Source organism: Syngnathus acus, chromosome 4 (assembly GCF_901709675.1).
Source record: "Syngnathus acus chromosome 4, fSynAcu1.2, whole genome shotgun sequence".
NCBI lineage: Eukaryota > Metazoa > Chordata > Actinopteri > Syngnathiformes > Syngnathidae > Syngnathus > Syngnathus acus.
Genome location: NC_051090.1, coordinates 1,471,432 through 1,499,371, shown reverse-complemented (window position 1 = coordinate 1,499,371; position 27,940 = coordinate 1,471,432). Strand labels below are relative to the sequence as shown.

General features: G+C 44.0%; 3 protein-coding genes across 5 annotated transcripts in view; 2 read left to right on the top strand and 1 right to left on the bottom strand.

The window, feature by feature from the left end:
• babam1 (BRISC and BRCA1 A complex member 1) overlaps positions 1-24,523 on the bottom strand; it is a 26,720-nt gene extending 2,197 nt beyond the window's left edge. Inside the window, exons 1-4 of one of the 3 annotated variants that reach the window (XM_037248654.1) lie at positions 24,132-24,523; positions 21,709-21,828; positions 7,530-7,586; positions 126-550 (exon numbers count right to left, since the gene is read on the bottom strand). In XM_037248654.1, coding sequence (XP_037104549.1) covers positions 126-539 — 414 coding nt within the window. In that variant the 5' untranslated portion in view covers positions 540-550; positions 7,530-7,586; positions 21,709-21,828; positions 24,132-24,523. Of the gene's footprint in view, positions 1-125; positions 554-867; positions 1,016-7,529; positions 7,587-21,708; positions 21,829-24,131 lie in introns of those variants that run through there. The other 2 variants (XM_037248653.1, XM_037248652.1) reach the window with 2 other exon arrangements.
• Positions 1,288-5,724, top strand: ushbp1 (Usher syndrome 1C binding protein 1). The gene is made up of 14 exons (XM_037248644.1): positions 1,288-1,547; positions 2,340-2,542; positions 2,650-2,786; positions 2,960-3,123; positions 3,199-3,354; positions 3,471-3,700; positions 3,785-3,925; positions 4,002-4,081; positions 4,136-4,265; positions 4,328-4,544; positions 4,605-4,763; positions 5,129-5,226; positions 5,300-5,413; positions 5,484-5,724. Exons 1-14 carry the CDS (start codon positions 1,542-1,544, stop codon positions 5,647-5,649), a joined length of 2,001 nt encoding a protein of 666 aa, XP_037104539.1. The 5' UTR covers positions 1,288-1,541; the 3' UTR covers positions 5,650-5,724.
• nr2f6b (nuclear receptor subfamily 2, group F, member 6b) lies at positions 22,700-27,940 on the top strand. The gene is made up of 5 exons (XM_037248651.1): positions 22,700-24,331; positions 24,821-24,915; positions 26,243-26,580; positions 26,647-26,893; positions 26,983-27,940. Exons 1-5 carry the CDS (start codon positions 24,063-24,065, stop codon positions 27,255-27,257), a joined length of 1,224 nt encoding a protein of 407 aa, XP_037104546.1. The 5' UTR covers positions 22,700-24,062; the 3' UTR covers positions 27,258-27,940.

The following is a 27,940-nucleotide window of genomic DNA, read 5'->3' as shown; positions in this document are numbered from 1 at the left end:
AACAACAACACATAATTATTTGAAATATTGAACAATCTTTCCAACAAGAAAATCTATATCAATATTACTCATCCTCAACCAATTTAAAATTTCCCAGAATTTGTCAACCCTTAATGTGAACCTACCACTTTCTCTGGACAGTTGACACGAGGAACTCGGATTTGGTATTCTGCTGGTGGGAGGACAGCGGTTGTCATTGTGGGCTGTTGTGGCGTGGCCTTGGGCCGATCCTTGCATGCAGCTCCCAAAGCATGTTGGACGGCGGTCGTCGCGGCGGCAACAGGGGTGACGGTCTGAGCCACAGCCGTGGAGATGATCGTAGTGGTGGAAGTCGGAGGACTGTCGCTGGTCGAGGCCTCGCCCTCCCCTTCGACACGACTCCCCACGGCAGGTTGCGATAAAGTGGGATTCCCTCCGCCTCCGAGGCTACCTGTGCTGCTCCGACGGTCTTCCGCACCTTCGGGGTTGGAGCGGGTTCGTGGTCTCAGCTCCACCAGACGCTGCTCACCATCCGCAGGGCCAGGCTCGGGCGTCTCCATGGATACACCGGCTGCTGAGTTCAGTACAAGACTTTAGTGGGATGGCAGATGATAGTTGAACCATCTGGCTATTTGCTACAGTGCTTGTCCTCATCAATAATCAGCATGTCGTTGAATCATATCACTGTTGCTATTTCGTGGACTGCTGTAGTGTGAAATACGTGGTAGCAAAAAAAAAAATACACATCAAATTCATTTCATGATATTTTTTGGATGACAGCGCATTAGCAAAAATGAGCAGTTAGCATTAGCTAGGCTCAATGGGAATTTTAAAGAGCAACCTACTCCGTGCGAAAAGACGTAGGATTCAAGTAAGGAGTAGACCTACCAAATGAATGGCTTTGTTAGTTCTCAGACCCAAACACCTTAAAACTCATTGAAAGTAGACGAATGTATAGCCAAGCGGCTAGCGTTTGTTTTGAACTTACGTACAGGAAATGACAACAAAGGCGACTGCTGGGCATTGTGGGTAATGTAGTTTAGTACAAATAAGACACGCGCCGCCTCCTCTACAAAACAAAACAAAACAACCCAAAGTAAATGTATACGTATATGCATTACCACATGAATGTCTAATGGTCTATTGACAAATGAATTTCTTACTTATCTGACGCGTGCACGCCCGCAAAAACGCTCGCTTGCACGCGCATGCACGCGCACGCCCACACGCTTCCTAAAATATGAACAACATAATTCAGAACTATAATAAAGCCTGACTTAATATGCACACATCCTGCGTTCACACCAATTTTCATAGCCTGCTATTTTAAAAGCATGAAATGTAAGACTGGACAAAACAGGAAGGGCCACAAAGTGACGAGGAATGGGTGGGGATGACTTTCCACTTACTTCATTCATCATACTAAATACTGGCTGGCAGATATGCAGAGTGTAGCTGACGTTCTAAAGAACATTTAACTGCATAAAATCATATTTGGTGAGTTCTGCGGTGGGAAGAGGACATCTATCGCTGAGATTTCATTTTTGCCCCAACTGTCAAGTATGGAGGTAGGTTCAGTATTAGTTTTTAAAATGTGACGTGGTGTTATGTTGTTAAATGACGTAATGTGTTTTAGCAGCTAACGTTGTAATACTGTTCATACACTGAGAAAACATCATTCACTGTAGAAGAAAGTATGAAAGACTGTCGCAATAAACCTAATAAATCCTATCTTCATGTTATGCTATTACAGTATGATTATTGCAGCAGAAAAATTGCACTTGATATTTCATTTTCACACTCTTATAATGTACACCAACATGAATACACTCCATGTAGTCTGCATGCAAACATGTTAGGTCTTGGAATTCCATCCAGTGGATATTTGGGATAGTCACGCAGAACAGGAATGTATCCCTATTGTTCTCTGTCTGGATGTATTTGTTTGGAGGAATTCAAATATGTCACCAGAAGTTTCTGCAAAATCAAATATTCCTTTTACCCAACACATTCATTAGTAAGACATTTGAGCCTAACTGTTGCTAGAATACTGTACTTGTACTAGATGGACAACAGATTTGTCGGTGATTTTCGTGCAAAGTTGTTTGATGCAAAATTATTTGTACAGGCAGGAAGTTTCATACAGGATGTTTTAGTTTCCCCCCTTTCCGCAGCGCAAAACAATAGGTGCCAAAAACCCATCTATTTTGCGAGCACATCAGATTTCATCTCAAAAAGTCATTAAAAGCCTTTTAAATGAGTCATTCCTTACTAATAAAGTTAGTTGTCTGTACCGTGTAACTTTGCATTTCCAACATTAAAGTGGGACAGATTAAAAAGTCGAGCACATGCTTTTGCAGCAGTTTCGCTTGGTCCGATGTAACAGCTTGGATACGGCATCTGGCAGCGGCAAGGTGCCGAAGATGCCTTTGGACCACAGGGGCCTTTACCCTGAGCTGGAGCCTTCACCTGCAGAACTGGCTCAATGTGAAGCTGAAGTGGGCACGCTGCTCAGCATCATCGCTGAAGTCAACAAAAAGATGGGCTCGCTCAAGGCACCCAGGTACTGCAATTGCCACATTTGCTAATCAAAAAGCCAAACTGTGGCTGGGTTCTGGTTCTTGGACCTGGATTGGACACCTCTGATACTAGTGCTCTTGTGTTCTGCAGTGAACCAGATGATCTGAGACCACCAAGACCATCCAGTCCTCTGTTTCTTGACCTGCTTTCACACAGACTAGTGAGAAGCATTCCAGAGAATAGCACCACGTCTGATGTCAAATGTAGACCTTCACTGCCTTATCGAGGTTTTACTTATTTATTTAAATACAAAATTAAATAAAAATACATTTATTCATTCTTGTCCTGTATGGACAACAAAAGTAATGTTATTTTTTGGAATAAATTCTGACAATAATGTGAAATATTAATTTTGCATTAAAAAAATGGACTAATCACAATTTCACACTAATTCCTCTAGGGGGCAGTAGTGTCATGTGGGCAGAACTGAAAGGTGCTCTGACTGCTGTGGAGGACTCAATCAACTACAGACGGTCATGGGCGGCCCCCATCACATCCTCTGAGCGAGAAAAACCCAAAGAGCATCTAAGAGCAGCTCAGGATAGCTGGGCCAAGGCCACAAAGGTGCTGACACAGCAACAAATGCTAATAATCATGTGCACTCATCTATTGGCAATTTGGGTCTTCTGGCCCCTGCAGATTTTGGAAGAGATGGAAAAGGAATTTGGGATTGCTTGCCCATCGGATGTGGGTAGGGAAATATTCCAGGAGGTAGTCATGGAAAAGCAGGCTCCAATGGTGGAACTGCAGAGAGCGCACAGCATCAACCAGGTGGAGGAGGAGGAGAAGAGCAAGGTTGTTGTTTTTGTCATTTGTTTTCCCAGGAGTCGCAAAATCGTATTTTTTGTCATATTTTTACGTGCTGACTCATTTTGTTGTGGACATATGAAAGTTCTTCTGTCTTCTACTAGGTTGGTCAGCAGAGGGCCTGGAGGTCAGCCATTTGCTCTCCTCCCTACAAATCTTCAGGCAGCGCAGACCGGATGTCCTCCTCCTTTCCAGGTTCTCCTTTACTCCTCAGGAGAGCTGCAGGAGGCTCGCTATCTTCAGGAGGTGACAGCTCCCCACGGAGCTTTGTCACCTCAGGAAGTCCTTGTTCAAGCCCCAACGGCCTGGAGACTGAGATCGAACGCTTGAATAGGTTGCTTTTATTTGTCTTCTTCCCGCCACTGCTGGCGTCTTGATACCAAATGTGTCCAAACGTCCCATTTTTGCTGTTCTCCAGGTACATTGAGAAGCTGAAGACCAAGAATGAGCGTCTGACTGTTGCTTTGGAGCGAAGGAGGTCAGAGTGTGAGCAGATCGGCATTACATTAAAGAGGCTGGAGGCCGAGTGCTCGACCGCGCACTTGGCTCTCCGATACTGGTACGCAAATAAAATACGCTCGGTCAGCATTGTAGCATCATATCAGAATTTTGCTGTGGTTTGTTGCTTTTATCAGTGAGGAGTGCGAAGAGGCTTACGGCCAACTTTTGTCGCTTTACGACGCTCAGAGGCAACAATGCTTGACCAACGGCGCAGGTGATTAACACTTTGTGCACGTCTTGCGTGGAGAAAACTAACTGTCCTCAGCAGGGGTCAATAACGACCAGCAGACTAGCAGCAGTCCGTCGCCTCAGAATAGGAAAATGTCAAGTGACAGTGAGGAGCTGTCCACCGCCTTCACTGACGTCACCAAGGAGATGGAAAAACACAAAATGCAGAGGTGATGTTTAAAAGCAATCCAAACCAATATTAGCAATTGTAATTTACAATTTGTAACTCCAGAACGCCCGAAGCGATTGATCGAGAGGTTGCGCTCCGTCAGCTGATTGAGCGGCTAAAAAGAGAGCGGGCGGCCATTTGCCTCCCGAAGCCACGGCCACATCTAGAAAAAATCAGCCCAGAGTCTGCCATGAGAGTGGGACATTTATCCAAAGATAACAAGCCAGTGGAAAGCAAGAGAGATAAAACATCTCTGTTCCATGAGATGATCACAGCCAGGGTAAGATGCATTTTAGTGCTCAGCAAAACGGTTCTACCCTAAATTGGCTTTTTGCTTCAGGAGGAGATGTCAGATCTCCGTGCTCTGATCCGTCTGAAGGAGAAAGAGCTGAGGTGTCTGGAGTGGAGCGTGGTGGCCCAAAAAGCACAAGAAGCATCTGGAGCACGTGTTCCCCAAGGCCCCCGAGAAAAGCCGGAGGACCGTAAGACTGAACAACAGGTAGGTGGAGTGAACCAACGACAGCACACCCAGAGTCAAGGTGAAGCGTACAAGAGGGAGCGGGACGTTGGTCTTTTGTGACAGAACCCGAATCAAATCTGGGTGTCCCACCCGGGAAATCATACATCTAGCTACCAAAGCAGACAATCCAATCCCTCCAGGCCGAGAAGGTTATTTCGGTCAAACAAGGTCTGTATATTAGAGCTGCTCTCCACACCTCTGCCATTGTCAAAAAAGGACAAGGACATGGCAGAGTAGATCGTGACGGACAAAAGTTTTAGGACACAGACTTAGATGATTACAAGTTATCACCTCAATTGCATTTTGGATGATTAAAAAGTACATTTTCATATTTCCCTTTTCAGAGACTCTGCGAGAATGCAGATAAAGTGTGGAGTGATGCTGATGTATCTGGGCTCAGGTCCAGGCCCATATGGAAGGAACTGCAAGTGCTACTTCAGAGGTGAGCAAAAACAATAGCTGCCAATCAAGACTGGAAATGAAGCTCTGCACTTCATCTTCTCTTTGGCTTTTAGGGAACAAGCCCTGAAGAAGAGGTTGGCCTTTGTTTATGACTCATTGAATGCATCGCTCCCCGAAAGCGCCTCCAACAGCGATGAGCACGTGGCACGGATTGCGCAAGCTCACAGGTACCCGATGTTTGTCTCCATTCCTGACCTTCACAAGTGATGTGTTAAAACAAAATCGTCATCATTCCAGTAAGGCCTTGAGTTCGTACAGACACATTCGCAGAAGATACAGGGAGCAAGTTTGGAAGCTGGAGCAGAAACTAGCAGCCATGATGGAAAGTCAGCACACGCACAACCAAACGTCCAAGGCAGCAGGAGAAGATTCAGAATGGAGGAGGGAAGAAACTGTTCTGTGATTCCAATACGTGTCTGTCATTCAATGTTGTTTCCTTCAAGTTTGATTGTGTCTTATTAAAAATATTTGAAACAAACTCCTGCATTGACCAGTCGAAATGTTGTGTGTGCATAACAGGATTCACAATTCTGTAAACATCAGCACTAAGGGGGTAAGAAAAGATGCTAAATATAGCGACAGAGTTGCACACTGAGCACTTTCTTGCTCTACTACTGGTAACAGAAGTCTCTGTGTTTTGAACAAAAGTGACAAGAATCCGTTTTAAATTTAAAAAATCATTAAATGATGAAAATATTTAAATATAATTATACATTTTAAATTCTACAAGAGTTGAATAATAAATAAATTAAAATAGCTTTCCTTTCGGCTCTCTATTATTACTCCCTTCTGTCCTTGCTTCCCACATTCAATCTCGCAAGTCATCTCTCAATCATCCCCCCCTGTGCCCCGCCCCACCCAAAAAGGTCAACCGCAGCTGTGGACCACGGTCATGAGGTTAAGGCAAAGGTTGAATGTCACGCCCACGGGGTCACAGCGATGCCTGGCTGTTGTGTTGCGCCTTGAATTGAGGCTTGACAGTGGCAGACGAGCTGGCGAGTCCCTGGCGCCCTGACTCTTGGCCGGCCCGCCGTTTCCCGGGCAAAGGTCGCCGTAAAGGCCTCGTCTTTCCCGCTCCCCCCACACGTCCAGGTCACAGTCACTATTGTTATAATAGCTGCCATTAGAGCAGATGATCTCTTCCCGTTTTCCAAGCAGCATGTCCAACGTTTGAGTTCATCAAAGGCTTTTTTTTTAAGATGACGCCACGGTCGTAACCTCCGCTTGACTCTTCTTGTATCAAAGACAGGGCATTGTGTGGAAACAATGGGTTGACCTTTTATCATGAACGGATAGACGGTAAATTCATCCATACTGGCGTCACAGTAGCTCATTCTCTTCAGTTTTGGAGAAATCAGCTGCGGTCAGACCAGCGGAGCAGTTGAACTGGTTTGGAAGGAGCTAAAGCAAGACAAAATGGAGCTTGGCTTCATGATGATTTTATGTGTGTCTTTGCCAAATCATGAAAATAAATGTCAATCTATTTTTTTATATTGAAAACAACAACACTATGACCTCAAACTTTGTGTTTGTAGAGCTTACAATGCTGGAACCTTGTGTGTAATTTATTCAAAGCTGACTGAATGTTGCTCCAAAACGGTGGTGTACTGTGTGTAAATTTAGTTGTGGCAGCCATTTCTTCACATGCACTCGTCACACAGGTCACTGTGACTTTTGCTGACGGCGTTATCTGGACACTTGAGTACTCTGTACACTTAGCTTTCCCTCTCTGGCTCTCACTCGTGTTTACTTTGTTCCAACAACTTTCACTAGATGAGGGAGCAGGCCTTCGTTGTTGCGTGACGTTAGATTTGAACTTATGTTTTATGATTTTAACAGACCTGAAAATTTTAGTATTATTTTATTTTTTAATTATATATATATATATAATTTTATTATTATCAGTAATAATACTGACAATAATAATAATAGTTATTACGCTTTAAATGCATTCCTAAACATATTATTGTGTTGCAAAATCACTACATGCGGCATAAACCTTCCCTCAAACTGTACAGCAGCAATTTATTCCGGTAGCAGACAGCCTGGAAGGTTGCAGATTTTCAGTGCCTGGGATTTATACCCAACGACAGAGGCTGTCACTCAGCGTTACATGGTTTGCTGTCTCACTCTCCGACGCACGCAAGGCTGCAGTGACTCAGAGGTTTTAGGTCAATTCATTGACTCGGCGTCCTTTCCTCATTTTAATATGCTGTAATCTGTGCAAAGGGATCACAGGTGGTGGCCTCACCCTTTCTCCTTCCTCTAAAGCCATGAGCTCACCTGTCACAGCTCCGTAGTCACTTCTTCTCTCTCCACTGATCTCCACTGAGCTGATACCTGCAAGCCAATGGAGAGGTCAGTGAGGTGATGGAGACCAGGGCAAAGCATTTCAACTCAATCAAATACGCTTTAACATTCGTTCGGCCACATTAATGCAACACGCACGGGCTGCTGACAATACTTGTCCCGAGTAAATAATCCTCATCTCATCCCAAGCGATTTGAAAGAATATTATGTTCAACCCAACCATACTGATGATTTTGTCAATAGCTTCTGTTGATATCAGGGCCAGAGTTTTTATTTTAATAGTAAAATAATACATTGTCATTTTTAATTGTAATATTCCTAACTGTTTTGAGTGGTAGCATAGTGTATGTTATTATTTACAATAAATAAATTAAATTATTTATTCAAATATACATTTTAAAAACTGACAAAAATGAATTAATAGATATTAATGACATTAAAGCTCAATACCAAATATTACACAAATACTCAATGCTTTTTTGGTGAAATGTTTTATATGAGTAAGAGGGAACAAATTCAAAACAAACAGAAGATCAACAGACGACATGAGCTAACGAGGTTACTTGGCAGCTTGCGGTCGGCCGTTAGATTACCGCACTAAGGTGTTTACGGAAGAAAGACAGCAAGGGGCGGGGCTTCCCACTAATCCTGTTTGAGCATTTGAGTCATCTTCACTGAGCAGATTAAGTTCATAGTATAGCCCTAAGAGCCTTTATTTGACCTCTATAGCCAGCGTCTAGGACACACTGACAGAGCAGCTTGGACAAAGATTTACAAAAGCGTCAAGTCAAAATGTTTTGGCTGCTCCGAGTGTTAAGATAATGCCCTGCTGCCAAAAAAATGACTTCTTCGATATACTCACAAAAACAAGTCGAGCACTAAATGAACCGTCAACGATCCTTTTGAAGAGAAATCAATCACTGTTGTTTGTGTGCTTTTCATTTGAGACGAGATACGCTTCAGACTTGACGATCAGATATGACATTTTTCGCTACCGTTATCTATTTTTTACAATCCCCATCTTTTTCTCTGATGGAGGAGTACTATTCTGCAACGTCTGCCATCTAGTGGTGAACTATGTCATTACAACTTAAAACAACTCTTTATAATTATCCCCAAATAATCAAAGGGGCCACTCGCTCCTTCGGGCTACCACTTGCTCATCTTGGGGCGGTGCATCCTCACCAAAGACTAGGGGTGTAACGATACACAACGATTAATCGATATAATGCTCTACGATTTGTTGGCATCGATGCTAAACGTAAACATTGATCTATATCGCCCGTTTTTGACCTCGGACATTAGACACGACTTTATTTTGAAATCCAGTTCATTGTTGCTTGCTTCCTCTTTCCGGGAGCATTGCGCGGCGTGTTGTGTTGTGAGCAGAGCAGGCACGTGAAAGGGGAGCCGACAACTACGCGGCTCCTGGGCTGGTGCTATGGCTAGTGTCTGTCCAAGAAGACGAGGAAATTCGCTCCCCTTTGGGCTTCAAGTCATTCGTTTGGAAGCACTTTGTAATTTCCTAAATAAAGAGTTTGCAGTACCTTGTTGATTTTGCGTATGAATTGTTATAAATCAGGATATTGTTCTATATCGATCGTAGAGCACTATATCGTGATGTATCGTGAATGAATCACAGCAGGCTTTAAGATATCGGCAAATATCGTATCGTGTTTCTTTACATCGATATGATATCGTATCGTTACAAAACCCGCGATTTACACCCCTAGTTTGTAACCCTAACCTTGATTTAAAACCCTAGTCGGAAACCCTAACCCTAGCTTGAAACCCTAATTAGCAATGGCAAAACTCCTTGGAAACCCTGGTCGGAAACCCTAACCCTAGTTTTGAAAGCCTAGTTAGAAACCCTAATCTTAGAAACCCTAAAAGTAGTTTGAAACCCTCGTTGGAAACCCTAACCTTAGCTTTAAAACCTAGTTTGTAACCCTAAGCTTGGTTTAAAACCCTAGTCGGAAACCCTACCCCTTGTTTGAAACTTTAATTAGCGATGGCAAAACTCCTTGGAAACCCTGGTCGGAAACCCTAACCCTAGTTTTGAAAGCCTAGTTAGAAACCCTGATCTTAGAAACCATAAAAGTAGTTTGAAACCCTCGATGGAAACCCTAACCCTAGCATTAAAACCAAGTTTGTAACCCTAACCTTTGTTTAAAACCCTAGTTGGAAACCCTAACCCTAGTTTGAAACCCTAAATAGCAATGGCAAAACTCCTTGGAAACCCTGGTCGGAAACCCTAACCCTCGTTTTGAAGGCCTAGTTAGAAACCCTAATCTTAGAAACCCTAAAAGTAGTTTGAAACCCTCGTTGGAAACCCTAACCCTAGCTTTAAAACCTAGTTTGAAACCCTAACCTTGGTTTAAAACCCTAGTCGGAAACCCTGAGCCTAGTTTGAAACCCTAATTAGCGATGGCAAAACTCCTTGGAAACCCTAGTCGGAAACCCTAAACCTAGTTTTGAAAGCCTAGTCAGAAACCCTAACCCTAACTCTAGTTTTGAAAGCCTAGTTAGTAACTCTAACTCTAACCCTAACCCTAACTCTAACCCTAACCCTAACCCTAGTTTTGAAAGCCTAGTTAGAAACCCTAACCCCAACCCTAATCCTAACCCTAACTTTGGAAACCCTAGTCGAAAACCCTAACCCTCGTTTTGAAAGCCTAGTTAGAAACCCTAATCTTAGAAACCCTAAAAGTAGTTTGAAACCCTCGTTGGAAACCCTAACCCTAGCTTTAAAACCTAGTTTGAAACCCTAACCTTGGTTTAAAACCCTAGTCGGAAACCCTGAGCCTAGTTTGAAACCCTAATTAGCGATGGTAAAATTCCTTGGAAACCCTAGTCGGAAACCCTAACCCTAGTTTTGAAAGCCTAGTTAGAAACCCTAACCGTAACCCTAACCCTAACTCGAACTCTAACCCTAACCCTAGTTTTGAAAGCCTAGTTAGAAACCCTAACCCCAACCCTAATCCTAACCTTAATTTTGGAAACCCTAGTCGAAAACCCTAACCCTAGTTTTGAAAGCCTAGTTAGAAACCCCAATCTTAGAAACCCTAAAAGTAGTTTGAAACCCTCGTTGGAAACCCTAACCCTAGCTTTAAAACCTAGTTTGAAACCCTAACCTTGGTTTAAAACCCTAGTCGGAAACCCTGAGCCTAGTTTGAAACCCTAATTAGCGATGGTAAAACTCCTTGGAAACCCTAGTCGGAAACCCTAACCCTAGTTTTGAAAGCCTAGTTAGAAACCCTAACCCTAACTCTAGTTTTGAAAGCCTAGTTAGTAACCCTAACCCTAACTCGAACTCTAACCCTAACCCTAGTTTTGAAAGCCTAGTTAGAAACCCTAACCCCAACCCTAATCCTAACCCTAACTTTGGAAACCCTAGTCGAAAACCCTAACCCTCGTTTTGAAAGCCTAGTTAGACACCCTAATCTTAGAAACCCTAAAAGTAGTTTGAAACCCTCGTTGGAAACCCTAACCCTAGCTTTAAAACCTAGTTTGAAACCCTAACCTTGGTTTAAAACCCTAGTCGGAAACCCTGAGCCTAGTTTGAAACCCTAATTAGCGATGGTAAAACTCCTTGGAAACCCTAGTCGGAAACCCTAACCCTAGTTTTGAAAGCCTAGTTAGAAACCCTAACCCTAACTCTAGTTTTGAAAGCCTAGTTAGTAACCCTAACCCTAACCCTAACTCGAACTCTAACCCTAACCCTAGTTTTGAAAGCCTAGTTAGAAACCCTAACCCCAACCCTAATCCTAACCTTAATTTTGGAAACCCTAGTCGAAAACCCTAACCCTAGTTTTGAAAGCCTAGTTAGAAACCCCAATCTTAGAAACCCTAAAAGTAGTTTGAAACCCTCGTTGGAAACCCTAACCCTAGCTTTAAAACCTAGTTTGAAACCCTAACCTTGGTTTAAAACCCTAGTCGGAAACCCTGAGCCTAGTTTGAAACCCTAATTAGCGATGGCAAAACTCCTTGGAAACCCTAGTCGGAAACCCTAACCCTAGTTTTGAAAGCCTAGTTAGAAACCCTAACCCTAACCCTAACTCTAGTTTTGAAAGCCTAGTTAGTAACCCTAACCCTAACCCTAACTCGAACTCTAACCCTAACCCTAGTTTTGAAAGCCTAGTTAGAAACCCTAACCCCAACCCTAATCCTAACCTTAATTTTGGAAACCCTAGTCGAAAACCCTAACCCTAGTTTTGAAAGCCTAGTTAGAAACCCCAATCTTAGAAACCCTAAAAGTAGTTTGAAACCCTCGTTGGAAACCCTAACCCTAGCTTTAAAACCTAGTTTGAAACCCTAACCTTGGTTTAAAACCCTAGTCGGAAACCCTGAGCCTAGTTTGAAACCCTAATTAGCGATGGTAAAACTCCTTGGAAACCCTAGTCGGAAACCCTAACCCTAGTTTTGAAAGCCTAGTTAGAAACCCTAACCCTAACTCTAGTTTTGAAAGCCTAGTTAGTAACCCTAACCCTAACTCGAACTCTAACCCTAACCCTAGTTTTGAAAGCCTAGTTAGAAACCCTAACCCCAACCCTAATCCTAACCCTAACTTTGGAAACCCTAGTCGAAAACCCTAACCCTCGTTTTGAAAGCCTAGTTAGACACCCTAATCTTAGAAACCCTAAAAGTAGTTTGAAACCCTCGTTGGAAACCCTAACCCTAGCTTTAAAACCTAGTTTGAAACCCTAACCTTGGTTTAAAACCCTAGTCGGAAACCCTGAGCCTAGTTTGAAACCCTAATTAGCGATGGTAAAACTCCTTGGAAACCCTAGTCGGAAACCCTAACCCTAGTTTTGAAAGCCTAGTTAGAAACCCTAACCCTAACCCTAACTCTAGTTTTGAAAGCCTAGTTAGTAACCCTAACCCTAACTCGAACTCTAACCCTAACCCTAGTTTTGAAAGCCTAGTTAGAAACCCTAACCCCAACCCTAATCCTAACCCTAACTTTGGAAACCCTAGTCGAAAACCCTAACCCTCGTTTTGAAAGCCTAGTTAGACACCCTAATCTTAGAAACCCTAAAAGTAGTTTGAAACCCTCGTTGGAAACCCTAACCCTAGCTTTAAAACCTAGTTTGAAACCCTAACCTTGGTTTAAAACCCTAGTCGGAAACCCTGAGCCTAGTTTGAAACCCTAATTAGCGATGGTAAAACTCCTTGGAAACCCTAGTCGGAAACCCTAACCCTAGTTTTGAAAGCCTAGTTAGAAACCCTAACCCTAACTCTAGTTTTGAAAGCCTAGTTAGTAACCCTAACCCTAACTCGAACTCTAACCCTAACCCTAGTTTTGAAAGCCGAGTTAGAAACCCTAACCCCAACCCTAATCCTAACCTTAATTTTGGAAACCCTAGTCGAAAACCCTAACCCTAGTTTTGAAAGCCTAGTTAGAAACCCCAATCTTAGAAACCCTAAAAGTAGTTTGAAACCCTCGTTGGAAACCCTAACCCTAGCTTTAAAACCTAGTTTGAAACCCTAACCTTGGTTTAAAACCCTAGTCGGAAACCCTGAGCCTAGTTTGAAACCCTAATTAGCGATGGCAAAACTCCTTGGAAACCCTAGTCGGAAACCCTAACCCTAGTTTTGAAAGCCTAGTTAGAAACCCTAACCCTAACCCTAGTTTTGAAAGCCTCGTTAGTAACCCTAACCCTAACCCTAACTCGAACTCTAACCCTAACCCTAGTTTTGAAAGCCTAGTTAGAAACCCTAACCCCAACCCTAATCCTAACCTTAACTTTGGAAACCCTAGTCGAAAACCCTAACCCTAGTTTTGAAAGCCTAGTTAGAAACCCCAATCTTAGAAACCCTAAAAGTAGTTTGAAACCCTCGTTGGAAACCCTAACCCTAGCTTTAAAACCTAGTTTGAAACCCTAACCTTGGTTTAAAACCCTAGTCGGAAACCCTGAGCCTAGTTTGAAACCCTAATTAGCAATGGTAAAACTCCTTGGAAACCCTAGTCGGAAACCCTAACCCTAGTTTTGAAAGCCTAGTTAGAAACCCTAACCCTAACTCTAGTTTTGAAAGCCTAGTTAGTAACCCTAACCCTAACCCTAACTCGAACTCTAACCCTAACCCTAGTTTTGAAAGCCTAGTTAGAAACCCTAACCCCAACCCTAATCCTAACCTTAACTTTGGAAACCCTAGTCGAAAACCCTAACCCTAGTTTTGAAAGCCTAGTTAGAAACCCCAATCTTAGAAACCCTAAAAGTAGTTTGAAACCCTCGTTGGAAACCCTAACCCTAGCTTTAAAACCTAGTTTGAAACCCTAACCTTGGTTTAAAACCCTAGTCGGAAACCCTGAGCCTAGTTTGAAACCCTAATTAGCGATGGCAAAACTCCTTGGAAACCCTAGTCGGAAACCCTAACCTTAGTTTTGAAAGCCTAGTTAGAAACCCTAACCCTAACTCTAGTTTTGAAAGCCTAGTTAGTAACCCTAACCCTAACTAACTCTAACCCTAACCCTAGTTTTGAAATTCTAGTTAGAAACCCTAACCACAACCCTAATCCTAACCCTAATTTTGGAAACCCTAGTCAAAAACCCTAACCCTAGTTTTGAAAGCCTAGTTAGAAACCCTAATCTTAGAAACCCTAAAAGTAGTTTGAAAGCCTCGTTGGAAACCTTAAGCCTAGCTTTAAAACCTAGTTTGTAACCCTAACCTTGGTTTAAAACCCTAGTCGGAAACCCTAACCCTAGTTTGAAACCCTAATTAGCAATGGCAAAACTCCTTGGAAACCCTGGTCGGAAACCCTAACCCTCGTTTTGAAAGCCTAGTTAGAAACCCTAATCTTAGAAACCCTAAAAGTAGCTTGAAACCCTCGTTGGAAACCCTAACCTTAGCTTTAAAACCTAGTTTGTAACCCTAAGCTTGGTTTAAAACCCTAGTCGGAAACCCTGAGCCTAGTTTGAAACCCTAATTAGCGATGGCAAAACTCCTTGGAAACCCTAGTCGGAAACCCTAACCCTAGTTTTGAAAGCCTAGTTAGAAACCCTAACCCTAACCCTAACTCTAGTTTTGAAAGCCTAGTTAGTAACCCTAACCCTAACCCTAACCCTAACCCTAACTCGAACTCTAACCCTAACCCTAACCCTAGTTTGAAAGCCTAGTTAGAAACCCTAACCGTAACCCTAACCCTAACTCGAACTCTAACCCTAACCCTAGTTTTGAAAGCCTAGTTAGTAACCCTAACCCTAACCCTAACCCTAACCCTAACTCGAACTCTAACCCTAACCCTAACCCTAGTTTTGAAAGCCTAGTTAGAAACCCTAACCCCAACCCTAATCCTAACCTTAACTTTGGAAACCCTAGTCGAAAACCCTAACCCTAGTTTTGAAAGCCTAGTTAGAAACCCCAATCTTAGAAACCCTAAAAGTAGTTTGAAACCCTCGTTGGAAACCCTAACCCTAGCTTTAAAACCTAGTTTGAAACCCTAACCTTGGTTTAAAACCCTAGTCGGAAACCCTGAGCCTAGTTTGAAACCCTAATTAGCGATGGTAAAACTCCTTGGAAACCCTAGTCGGAAACCCTAACCCTAGTTTTGAAAGCCTAGTTAGAAACCCTAACCCTAACCCTAGTTTTGAAAGCCTAGTTAGTAACCCTAACCCTAACTCGAACTCTAACCCTAGTTTTGAAAGCCTTGTTAGAAACCCTAACCCCAACCCTAATCCTAACCTTAACTTTGGAAACCCTAGTCGAAAACCCTAACCCTAGTTTTGAAAGCCTAGTTAGAAACCCCAATCTTAGAAACCCTAAAAGTAGTTTGAAACCCTCGTTGGAAACCCTAACCCTAGCTTTAAAACCTAGTTTGAAACCCTAACCTTGGTTTAAAACCCTAGTCGGAAACCCTGAGCCTAGTTTGAAACCCTAATTAGCAATGGTAAACTCCTTGGAAACCCTAGTCGGAAACCCTAACCCTAGTTTTGAAAGCCTAGTTAGAAACCCTAACCCTAACTCTAGTTTTGAAAGCCTAGTTAGTAACCCTAACCCTAACCCTAACTCGAACTCTAACCCTAGTTTTGAAAGCCTAGTTAGAAACCCTAACCCCAACCCTAATCCTAACCTTAACTTTGGAAACCCTAGTCGAAAACCCTAACCCTAGTTTGAAAGCCTAGTTAGAAACCCCAATCTTAGAAACCCTAAAAGTAGTTTGAAACCCTCGTTGGAAACCCTAACCCTAGCTTTAAAACCTAGTTTGAAACCCTAACCTTGGTTTAAAACCCTAGTCGGAAACCCTGAGCCTAGTTTGAAACCCTAATTAGCGATGGCAAAACTCCTTGGAAACCCTAGTCGGAAACCCTAACCTTAGTTTTGAAAGCCTAGTTAGAAACCCTAACCCTAACTCTAGTTTTGAAAGCCTAGTTAGTAACCCTAACCCTAACTAACTCTAACCCTAACCCTAGTTTTGAAATTCTAGTTAGAAACCCTAACCACAACCCTAATCCTAACCCTAATTTTGGAAACCCTAGTCAAAAACCCTAACCCTAGTTTTGAAAGCCTAGTTAGAAACCCTAATCTTAGAAACCCTAAAAGTAGTTTGAAAGCCTCGTTGGAAACCTTAAGCCTAGCTTTAAAACCTAGTTTGTAACCCTAACCTTGGTTTAAAACCCTAGTCGGAAACCCTAACCCTAGTTTGAAACCCTAATTAGCAATGGCAAAACTCCTTGGAAACCCTGGTCGGAAACCCTAACCCTCGTTTTGAAAGCCTAGTTAGAAACCCTAATCTTAGAAACCCTAAAAGTAGTTTGAAACCCTCGTTGGAAACCCTAACCTTAGCTTTAAAACCTAGTTTGTAACCCTAAGCTTGGTTTAAAACCCTAGTCGGAAACCCTGAGCCTAGTTTGAAACCCTAATTAGCGATGGCAAAACTCCTTGGAAACCCTAGTCGGAAACCCTAACCCTAGTTTTGAAAGCCTAGTTAGAAACCCTAACCCTAACCCTAGTTTTGAAAGCCTCGTTAGTAACCCTAACCCTAACCCTAACCCTAACTCGAACTCTAACCCTAACCCTAGTTTTGAAAGCCTAGTTAGAAACCCTAACCCCAACCCTAATCCTAACCTTAACTTTGGAAACCCTAGTCGAAAACCCTAACCCTAGTTTTGAAAGCCTAGTTAGAAACCCCAATCTTAGAAACCCTAAAAGTAGTTTGAAACCCTCGTTGGAAACCCTAACCCTAGCTTTAAAACCTAGTTTGAAACCCTAACCTTGGTTTAAAACCCTAGTCGGAAACCCTGAGCCTAGTTTGAAACCCTAATTAGCAATGGTAAAACTCCTTGGAAACCCTAGTCGGAAACCCTAACCCTAGTTTTGAAAGCCTAGTTAGAAACCCTAACCCTAACTCTAGTTTTGAAAGCCTAGTTAGTAACCCTAACCCTAACTCGAACTCTAACCCTAACCCTAGTTTTGAAAGCCTAGTTAGAAACCCTAACCCCAACCCTAATCCTAACCTTAACTTTGGAAACCCTAGTCAAAAACCCTAACCCTAGTTTTGAAAGCCTAGTTAGAAACCCCAATCTTAGAAACCCTAAAAGTAGTTTGAAACCCTCGTTGGAAACCCTAACCCTAGCTTTAAAACCTAGTTTGAAACCCTAACCTTGGTTTAAAACCCTAGTCGGAAACCCTGAGCCTAGTTTGAAACCCTAATTAGCGATGGCAAAACTCCTTGGAAACCCTAGTCGGAAACCCTAACCTTAGTTTTGAAAGCCTAGTTAGAAACCCTAACCCTAACTCTAGTTTTGAAAGCCTAGTTAGTAACCCTAACCCTAACTAACTCTAACCCTAACCCTAGTTTTGAAATTCTAGTTAGAAACCCTAACCACAACCCTAATCCTAACCCTAATTTTGGAAACCCTAGTCAAAAACCCTAACCCTAGTTTTGAAAGCCGAGTTAGAAACCCTAATCTTAGAAACCCTAAAAGTAGTTTGAAAGCCTCGTTGGAAACCTTAAGCCTAGCTTTAAAACCTAGTTTGTAACCCTAACCTTGGTTTAAAACCCTAGTCGGAAACCCTAACCCTAGTTTGAAACCCTAATTAGCAATGGCAAAACTCCTTGGAAACCCTGGTCGGAAACCCTAACCCTCGTTTTGAAAGCCTAGTTAGAAACCCTAATCTTAGAAACCCTAAAAGTAGTTTGAAACCCTCGTTGGAAACCCTAACCTTAGCTTTAAAACCTAGTTTGTAACCCTAAGCTTGGTTTAAAACCCTAGTCGGAAACCCTGAGCCTAGTTTGAAACCCTAATTAGCGATGGCAAAACTCCTTGGAAACCCTAGTCGGAAACCCTAAACCTAGTTTTGAAAGCCTAGTTAGAAACCCTAACCCTAACTCTAGTTTTGAAAGCCTAGTTAGTAACTCTAACTCTAACCCTAACTCTAACTCTAACCCTAACCCTAGTTTTGAAAGCCTAGTTAGAAACCCTAACCCCAACCCTAATCCTAACCCTAATTTTGGAAACCCTAGTCGAAAACCCTAACCCTCGTTTTGAAAGCCTAGTTAGAAACCCCAATCTTAGAAACCCTAAAAGTAGTTTGAAACCCTCGTTGGAAACCCTAACCCTAGCTTTAAAACCTAGTTTGAAACCCTAACCTTGGTTTAAAACCCTAGTCGGAAACCCTGAGCCTAGTTTGAAACCCTAATTAGCGATGGCAAAACTCCTTGGAAACCCTAGTCGGAAACTCTAACCTTAGTTTTGAAAGCCTAGTTAAAAACCCTAACCCTAACTCTAGTTTTGAAAGCCTAGTTAGTAACCCTAACCCTAACCAACTCTAACCCTAACCCTAGTTTGGAAATTCTAGTTAGAAACCCTAACCACAACCCTAATCCTAACCCTAATTTTGGAAACCCTAGTCGAAAACCCTAACCCTAGTTTTGAAAGCCTAGTTAGAAACCCTAATCTTAGAAACCCTAAAAGTAGTTTGAAAGCCTCGTTGGAAACCTTAAGCCTAGCTTTAAAACCAAGTTTGTAACCCTAACCTTGGTTTAAAACCCTAGTCGGAAACCCTAACCCTAGTTTGAAACCCTAATTAGCAATGGCAAAACTCCTTGGAAACCCTGGTCGGAAACCCTAACCCTCGTTTTGAAAGCCTAGTTAGAAACCCTAATCTTAGAAATCCTAAAAGTAGTTTGTAAGCCTCGTTGGAAACCCTAACCCTAGCTTTAAAACCTAGTTTGAAACCCTAACCTTGGTTTAAAACCCTAGTCGGAAACCCTGAGCCTAGTTTGAAACCCTAATTAGCGATGGCAAAACTCCTTGGAAACCCTAGTCGGAAACCCTAAACCTAGTTTTGAAAGCCTAGCTAGAAACCCTAACCCTAACTCTAGTTTTGAAAGCCTAGTTAGTAACTCTAACTCTAACCCTAACTCTAACCCTAACCCTAGTTTTGAAAGCCTAGTTAGAAACCCTAACCCCAACCCTAATCCTAACCCTAATTTTGGAAACCCTAGTCGAAAACCCTAACCCTCGTTTTGAAAGCCTAGTTAGAAACCCCAATCTTAGAAACCCTAAAAGTAGTTTGAAACCCTCGTTGGAAACCCTAACCTTAGCTTTAAAACCTAGTTTGAAACCCTAACCTTGGTTTAAAACCCTAGTCGGAAACCCTGAGCCTAGTTTGAAACCCTAATTAGCGATGGCAAAACTCCTTGGAAACCCTAGTCGGAAACCCTAACCTTAGTTTTGAAAGCCTAGTTAGAAACCCTATTCTTAGAAACCCTAAAAGTAGTTTGAAACTAGGGGTGTAACGATTCATCGATACACATCGATTAATCGATAGAATGCTCTACGATTTGTTGGCATCGATGCTAAACGTAAACATCGATCTATATCGCCCGTTTTTGACCTCGGACATTAGACACGACTTTATTTTGAAAACCTTTGGGCTTCAAGTCATTCGTTTGGAAGCACTTTGTAATTTCCTAAATAAAGAGTTTGCAGTACCTTGTTGCTTTTGCGTATGAATTGTTATAAATCAGGATATTGTTCTATATCGATCGTAGAGCACTATATCATGATGTATCGTGAATGAATCACAGCAGGCTTTAAGATATCGGCAAATATCGTATCGTGATTCTTTGTATCGATATGATATCGTATCGTTACAAAACCCGCGATTTACACCCCTACCAAAGACACAATTTGCTGACAAAACAAATCCAGCCAATTGGGTAAATCCACGCACAATGACTTGATACCTTGTTCACAGCCATTGCAAGACAGCTCATTTGAATGACAAGGACACACACCAAATGGTAACTTTCCCACCATCTCTTGCAAGCACGCTATTGATCGGATGCCGTGTGTTGCTCCGCGCGCACACGAGCAGATGTTTTCCTTTAGCAGGTTCTTTTGCCCTGTTTATTCTCAATTGCTCTGTCATTCGCTCCAGGTCAAAGGCCCCTGTTGGGGGGGGCAGAGAGAGAGCGAGAGAGACAGAGAGAGAGGTTGCTCTTTGGGCCAAAGTTCTTTGGGCTAATGAGGAAGAAACAGGGAGTCATGTGCTTTTCCTCGCACACTTAAAATGTTATAGGTCAAACTCTTACAACAGATAAATAGTCATACTTGTACCCATAAATACACTCAATGACAACCGCTCAAATGCTGATACTATGTTACTTTTTAATCAATTCAAAGGTGACTTTATAAGAGTGTATAGACAATTAGATGTTGATCACATGCTATTTGGCCTCAGCTCCAGCCCAAAACAAAAGAACACGCGCTTCCTGGCTCACTGCTTCATTGCCACATGTTGACCTCTGCTCTCCTAACCTTGCTCACCTGAGAGTTTGAACATACACACACACTAATGCAAAGCTAGCATGTGCAAATGTTTTCAGACTCATCAAAGGCGCTTTTGCGTTCTGTTGTCGAGATATTTCAAGTGACCGCCCGCAAAGGAGCCTGCCCGACGACCCGCAGGCCTTGGACTGGTTAAACCTGTACAGTATATATATATATATCGATAATATACAACCAGTGTGTGTGTGTTTGTGTTGTGCAGAACTCAGGTAAGTGTTGCCTGCTGCCATTTTGTGGACTCCTGACTGTGTTAAGAATGCGCCGCCGCCGCAGAAGTTGACTTCATGCTGAGAGCAGCTGCATTCTTGACCCCGCGGTTCAAAGAGCACACACCAAATGCCATTCTTGCCTCCACTGCATTATCCATTATCCAACAAACAGTAAAAAGACCAGCATAGTTAATACTAACTTTTTGTGTGTAATCTTACATGACACACCTGGACAACACCAACATGACTCCAATGGTCCAACAATCAAGCAAAATGTCATCATTTTGCCTCCCTAATGATCAAAGTCAACAGAGGCCAGATTCTGGGACGTCGTTGAAAGATTATCCTCGGTGATTATCCTGTGGTGTGTAATGTGTTAAGAGTGATTACTCCTCCCTAATCTGCTTGGAAAACAGTTGGGGGCAAGCAAATACAAATGTTAAACAGTTCAACTTTCCCACTGGCAAACGTGCAATCAACACCGTGTCCATTTGCCGAGCACAAATAGAGAAGCAACTGGTTGTGTTTTGTTTTGTCTCTTGAGTTATGCTTGTATTATTGCCAGTTTGTGATGTGTTCTGTTATCTTGTTACTTTATTGTATTTGTTCTTTGTTAAAGGGAAAACTTTTGTGTATCTCAGGGGGTCCACAAAACACACACAAAAATCTACACACCAGATTTTTTTTAGAGAAAATGCTGATAAAAATTCTTTAAAAATTAAATGTCTAAAAATGTTGAAAAGAAATACCCAAGAATCATTTATCTGGCCTGTCCCCTGAGTGGCTCCAGGCATATTTCAGGGGGGGCAGTGCCCCTTCAGTTCCCCCCCCCCTCCCTCACCTAGCTCCGCCAGTGGATACGCTCAATATGTACACGGTCGGTGTGCGTCCATTACACTACACATTGTAAGTGTGCTAAGAAGATTTTTAAAATCAGTAGGAGCCGAACAGCCATTTCAGTGAGTAAATATGATTCCATGGTTGAATCTTTTTGCATTGTGTGTGTACAGTCCAGCATGCCTGATAGAGAGCCGCTTAAAAGACAGCACTAATTCAGTTTGCAGCTTAGCTTGGCCCCTGATACTCCAAACAAAAGGGCTAGCCATGCACAATGAGTCTGGCTGTGACAGATGTAGGTTAAAGTTACCTTATGTTCTCTGTCCAAGTGCACCGTGTTGTGACAGCTTTACTTTTGATGGGAGTTGCTCCTCTTAGGCAAAGACGATGGCGAGGAAGGGAAAACCTTTTCTCCGTTCCGGTGACATTCCTGCACAAGCATGTGATGAGAAAACCTTTTTGAAGCGGTCATAAATATTTCAGCATTTTTTTTTTTTTAGGGGAGGGGTCAGTTGGTTAGCCTGGTAGCGTTGTTGGGGCAGGGTGGGACCCATCAAATTTAACAATGTTGCCAACCTTGACCATGACTTGGATGAGATGTGAAGAAATTGATTTTAGAAAGCACATTGGTAATATTTATTGATATTGAGACGGTAAGTTGAAAATAACTCAGGCTAACGTTATCAGGCTAACGATTTGCAACTTTATTGCCCTCATTTGACTCTTGACATGAAAGATGCCCCCCAAAAAAATTCTGAACTACCGCTAAGATGACAAATATTTTTATGAAATGACTACTTTCCTTTCTTAGGTCACCTAATATGCTTTGATTTGTATTATTTCTGACCTATTCCTTTTTTCCTCCTATTTGTTTCTTAAAGTAAAATGATTTATGTGATAACACACAAGAAACACGTGACCAGCGGGTGTGTGTGTGGTGGTGCGTGTGTCTTCCAGCCCCCTCGTCGTACGAGTGAGTGTGAGGAGCAGGTGTGAAAAGGGGCCGCGGCCTTATCATATAACCTTTTCACAAGTCGCACTACAAAAACAACAACAACAGGCCCTCCCTGATATTATTGGGTCAACAATGTCGCAGGAAGTTCGGAGGATTAGAGTGGAGTGGGGAACATGAGTAAGGGTAGCATACGCTCCATGTGACATTCGCCCCCCCCCCTCCTCTTTGTCTTGTGGCAGTGTTGGGGTTAACTCCTCCTGCTCTCTCCATGGCCTGAGGTCAGGGGGGAAACAGGCAGCCAGTCAGGCATTCTTTCTCTATGACTATGTGTGTGCGCCGTGGCCCACTCTGTGCTCTTTGACTCTGTTGGCCTTATAAGGCATCTGGCGTCATGGCAACGGCAGGGCTTGAATAGCAGTGTCAAATCCCTGAGCACACAGACACACGCTAACTCTCCCTAAAGGGGGAGACCGAGCCGGGAGAGGCGGAGAGAGGCTGACGTGAAGCTGAGAGGCAGCCGGGCCGGCCGGGTCCGCTTCACCAAAGACTCCGTTCCGTCCGTGATCGGCTTTTTCCTGCTTCTTGGACTCATTTATTCCTATTGGAGGAGGAGGACGACAGAGTGCAACAGTACACCCCGACTCCCTGGCAGGGAATGTGAAGAGGTTCTGGCCTCTGCTTGTAACTGCTGGATGGACAGTGACTTAACAAGGCTGAGAAGAAAAAAAAGTGTCTCACGGGAGGTCGACTTTGTTTCTGCCTTTTTTTTTTTTTGTATTTGTCTTGTGACATTTGAGCCTTTGCAGCAGAGTTGGAGGCGCACAAAGAAAACAGAAGTCAACTTCAGAGAAGAGGACTAATGAATTGAGTTGCCGCAGAAACCACAGAGGCATTTTTCCAAAAGAAAGAGGGAGTGTGTCGTCTTCCTCAGACCTCTCTGGTTCGAATAGAACGCATGAAGCCAGTGTCAGCATTTTTATGGATTTCTTTTTTATGCATCACTTTTAGGTCACAAAGTTTCTGAGTGGATGAACATTTCTTCCCCCCCCTTCATCGGTGTCACCTCTGCCTCGACAAGTCAAGAGTTGAGTCTGGACTCGAGCTGGCCCAAGATCAGCAGATAAACACCCCAGCGCTGCACGGGAACTGGTTGGACGAGTTTAGAAGTTGGAGCAGAGGGCAGGGTAGTTTAACCCTGCCTCAAGGAGAGCACTGTTTTATTTTCCTCCCACTTGTCCTTTTGCAAGAAAGCAGTCACGCGTAGAGACGCAGAGTGACTGTAGCTGAGTTTGTTCTTCTTCTCAGAGGGGGGAAAGAAAGTCTGTGAATGAAAGTGGAGACCAGAATGGGAGACAAAGTGTAATTTATTGTTTCCTGGGTTTGAGAAGGCTGCACCCTTTTTTTTCTTCTCCTGCCTGAACTCTGAACCGCTCAGTGTGTGTGCGTAAAGTTTTCTCAGGAACCATTGATTGGAGGTCAGGGCAGCATAAACAAGAGCAAAAGGCAAGAACAGAGGGAGCAGCCAGATTAAGGACCAGAGTGCACCAGGGAAGATCGCCGGGTCAATCCAAACAGACGACAAGGAGGGAAAGGTCATCGCAGAGACAACTTTTCATCCTTTTGCTACCTTGGAGATCAAACTGGAGCCAGCCCATTGCCCCTTTTGTGACTTAAAACCGGAGCGGGTCAGCGTATGATCCAAGGCCACTATGGCCATGGTAAGTGGGGGATGGGGCAACCCCAACGGGGACGCCATGGGACTGGAGGAGAAGGTATACCTGCGGCGGGAGGAGGAGGAGGCTTCGCCCCACGCCGGAAGCAGCGATGTGGACGTCGCCGATGAGGACAAGGCCTGCGTGCTGGACTGCGTGGTGTGCGGCGACAAGTCCAGCGGGAAACACTACGGCGTGTTCACGTGCGAGGGCTGCAAGAGCTTCTTCAAAAGGAGCATCCGACGTAACCTCAACTACTCCTGCAGGTAATTAGCCGGAAGCGTATTTGTCTGAGTGGAGCGTTTCTATATTTGGAAAGTTCCTGGAAACGGGAAAAAAAAAAATGAAGGTCAGCCATATGCTTCTGAAGGTCAACAAAGTGTTGCAAACTCATTTCTTTGCTCTTGGGGTGGGGGGGGGGGGAGTTCTCCGTCATATATTCCTTTTCTGGTAATAATACGCTAACCCTGAAAGGAATGTGTCTTTAATCGGCATGTCATATCCAGGGCTGAAAGGAATGTTGCCGGGGCTCGTCTGCCGTACAAGGCGACACAAGGGCGTGTTGGCTTGATGATTTACAAAGGTCACAGCCTTGAAGAGCTCTTCAGACACGCCAGCTCACACTTTTCTCTCATCAGAGAGGCCGTGAGAGGAGGCAGCAGGGGGGGCGGGAAGGGAAAACGTGAATACAAAGTGCTTATTGGAAAAACACTGCGTGTTGGAGGATTTTCATCACCTTACATTTGGGTTTGCAGATCAAACCGAGAATGCCAAATCGACCAGCACCATCGCAACCAGTGCCAGTACTGTCGACTCAAGAAATGTTTCCATGTTGGCATGCGCAAAGAAGGTGAGATCAATACGCAATGCAGGTTAGCGGGTCATTCTGCACGTCACACTAAATGGCTAATTACAATGCTTTATTAGTTAGGCTGAAACCAAACTAAATCATGATTAATAGAAGACTATAAAACTGGGCTTTAAAATAGTCATGAAATGTGGTATTTCTTACGTAAGCAAAATGATGTGCCGACGGAAGAGGAAAATGTGACTAACTTCAATCTTAGAACCTTCAAAGCCCCAGAAATGCTTCTGTGCTCTTCCCCATATTTGTGCCTCAGCAAAATCCCACTTGGAGGCCTGCAGACAACAAACAACAACACCAAAACTAATTTATCAAATGGGGTTGCATGAACGGGGGACTGTCCCTGATGCGCGACAATTTCTGCCTGGAGTGGATTGGCCGCACGGAAGGTCTGCCGAACTTCCAGATGGCCACCACGCCGCTGGCTACAGATCCAGTAGATAGGTTTCTTTTTCTTTACCTGCTAACAATGAGAGCAAGCAGTGACATTTGCCAGTGACCCGAGCGGAATATTTATACTGTCAACTGAAGGCATGTTTTTACCGCGGTGTTGAACTCTGGCAGCTGCTGATGATCTGCGATAAGCGGGTCACCAGCCCATTTGAACAACACGGAAAGAGCGGCTGATCGGAAAAAAATAAAATATTTGAACAGGCACACGGGGGGGGGGGGGGGGGTTCGGGAACACCCAAAGAAACTTAAATATTCATACGTGACTACTTTCATTTTTTGAACTTTACCAATTGTCATGTTCAAGTCTATTGACGTGTGACTGGAGTTTCCAGTTCTGATCTATGGCTTCTAATGCTCACATGTAACAGAGGTTATATTAGGCCCGCTTGGTAATGACTGAGTGAGGCGGTGACGCACGCCGTAGCTGTTTCCACACTACCTGGAATTGTGGAGCTCAACTTTGGCTCAGTCAAAGTAGCATTAACTTTTGAGGTGATTATATCCCACTGCTATATGGAGAGATTATCTCAAGCATAGCCAGCAAGTCTTGGGCGCTGCTAGATGTGTTCTTTTAGCGGTTTTATTATGGCCATGGCATATATACAGTATGACTGGAAGGTCATTCAGGAGAGTGTAAACTCCTGCCGAGGCTGAACTCTCAAGTGCTGTGGACAAAAAAAAACAACCTCATGGACCGTTTGTCCATCTGGAGGATTATCAAAAGTGGATTTTGGAAAGTGGACTGTTCAATATATGTTAATGAATACATTTTTCACATCTTTATCAGAATGTACAGGATATTGTTTTAATCGGAAAAGTACAGCCACCATGTTTAGCAAATTCGCCCGTGTCCCCGCAGCTGTCCAGAGGGGTCGCATCCCACCTTCCCACTCAGGTATCAGTCCCAACTCCCAACGGGCCGGCGGAGCGGGAGGCGTGTTGCCCAATCACCTGGGAGCAGACTACTTCAACGGGCAGCCGGTGTCGGAGCTCATCTCCCAGCTGCTTCGGGCCGAGCCGTACCCTCACAGCCGCTACGGGACCCCGTACGGCCAGGCGCAGATGGGAGCTTCTGCGAGCGGAGCCTCCGTCATGGGCATTGACAGCATCTGCGAGCTAGCTGCCCGCCTCCTCTTCAGCACCATCGAGTGGGCCAGAAACATCCCGTACTTCCCAGAGCTGCCAGTTTCGGAGCAGGTCAGTCAAGGATGGTGAAAGCTATTGACGTTGCGCTGGCTCAAACACCTGACTTGATTCCTTCAGGTGGCGCTGCTGAGGCTGAGCTGGAGCGAACTTTTCATTCTCAACGCAGCCCAGTCTGCTTTGCCACTCCACATGGCCCCCCTGCTGGCAGCGGCCGGCTTCCACTCGTCCCCAATGTCTGCCGAGAGGGTGGTGTCCTTCATGGACCAGGTCAGGATCTTCCAGGACCAAGTGGACAAGCTCAACAGACTGCAAGTGGACACAGCTGAATACAGCTGCCTGAAAGCCATCGCTCTCTTTTCACCAGGTAAGTCATGTCACTGCATCTGAAGTGTTTTCACAATCCCCAAAAAAGTCTTTATACCCAATAATGCAAGGTCCTTCCTCCTCTGTCAGATGCATGCGGTCTGAATGATCCAGCCCACGTAGAGTCCCTGCAGGAGAAGGCCCAGGTGGCGTTGACCGAGTACGAGAGGTTGCAGTACCCCAACCATCCCCAGCGCTTCGGCCGCTTGCTCCTGCGCCTGCCGGCTCTTCGTGCCGTGCCAGCCAACCTCATCTCGCAGCTCTTCTTCATGCGCCTGGTGGGCAAGACCCCCATCGAGACGCTGATCCGAGACATGCAGTTGTCGGGGAGCTCCATCAGCTGGCCCTACGCCCCGGGACCGTAGCCAACCTGCCGACACGCTGACAGTCGACGGGAGGATGCAGAGAACTTGAAAAGGCTGGAGAAGGCCAGGTCGTTTTATTTGCAGCACTTGCGTGTTTAGGCTCTGGCCTTCATCTGCGCTCTCTTAGTCTCATTCTGGACTACAGAAATTAAAATGGAGATTTAGGCCATGAGCACATACTACCTCCCATATCATCCTTAATGTGACTGACTTTGATCCGTGTGTGTGTGTGAGTTTGTGTGTGTGTTGTCTGCTTTAAGCCCATATGAAGCCACAGCAACAGCACATCTACCCACATTAGCCCGTGTGGGTCTTTCTTCATGTTGTGCCGAATTCATCGGAGTTGTTACCAAATGTATTGTATCGCCCAAGTCATGTTGTTGCAGTGCGTCGGTCTATGGCGAGCCGCTCGATCATTTATTCGAAATCCATCCAAACGTCCATCAACTAGTATGACAACTCGAACAAGGCAAAATTGTGCATTAGTTGGCAATTGTGTGCTACTGGTACGACTAAAGACATCAAATTATACTAGTTAACATCTACTGTTGTACTATAGTGTCATTCAGCTGTCAACTAGTGCACAAGTTTGTCTCACTTTTAACATGTACATTTTTTAATATTCTGCCAAAGTTGCCCTACTGGAGAAGAATTTCGAATAAATGCTCAAACAGCTTTCTAAA

Coding starts and splice junctions, on each gene's coding strand:
- ushbp1 (XM_037248644.1), top strand. Junction 2,787..2,959: donor ACCTTCACTGCCTTATCGAG/GTTTTACTTATT, acceptor TAATTCCTCTAG/GGGGCAGTAGTGTCATGTGG. Junction 3,124..3,198: donor GCTGGGCCAAGGCCACAAAG/GTGCTGACACAG, acceptor TGGCCCCTGCAG/ATTTTGGAAGAGATGGAAAA.
- nr2f6b (XM_037248651.1), top strand. CDS start 24,063: ATGGCCATGGTAAGTGGGGGATGGGGCAACCCCAACGGGGACGCCATG. Junction 24,332..24,820: donor AACCTCAACTACTCCTGCAG/GTAATTAGCCGG, acceptor TTGGGTTTGCAG/ATCAAACCGAGAATGCCAAA. Junction 26,894..26,982: donor CATCGCTCTCTTTTCACCAG/GTAAGTCATGTC, acceptor CTCCTCTGTCAG/ATGCATGCGGTCTGAATGAT.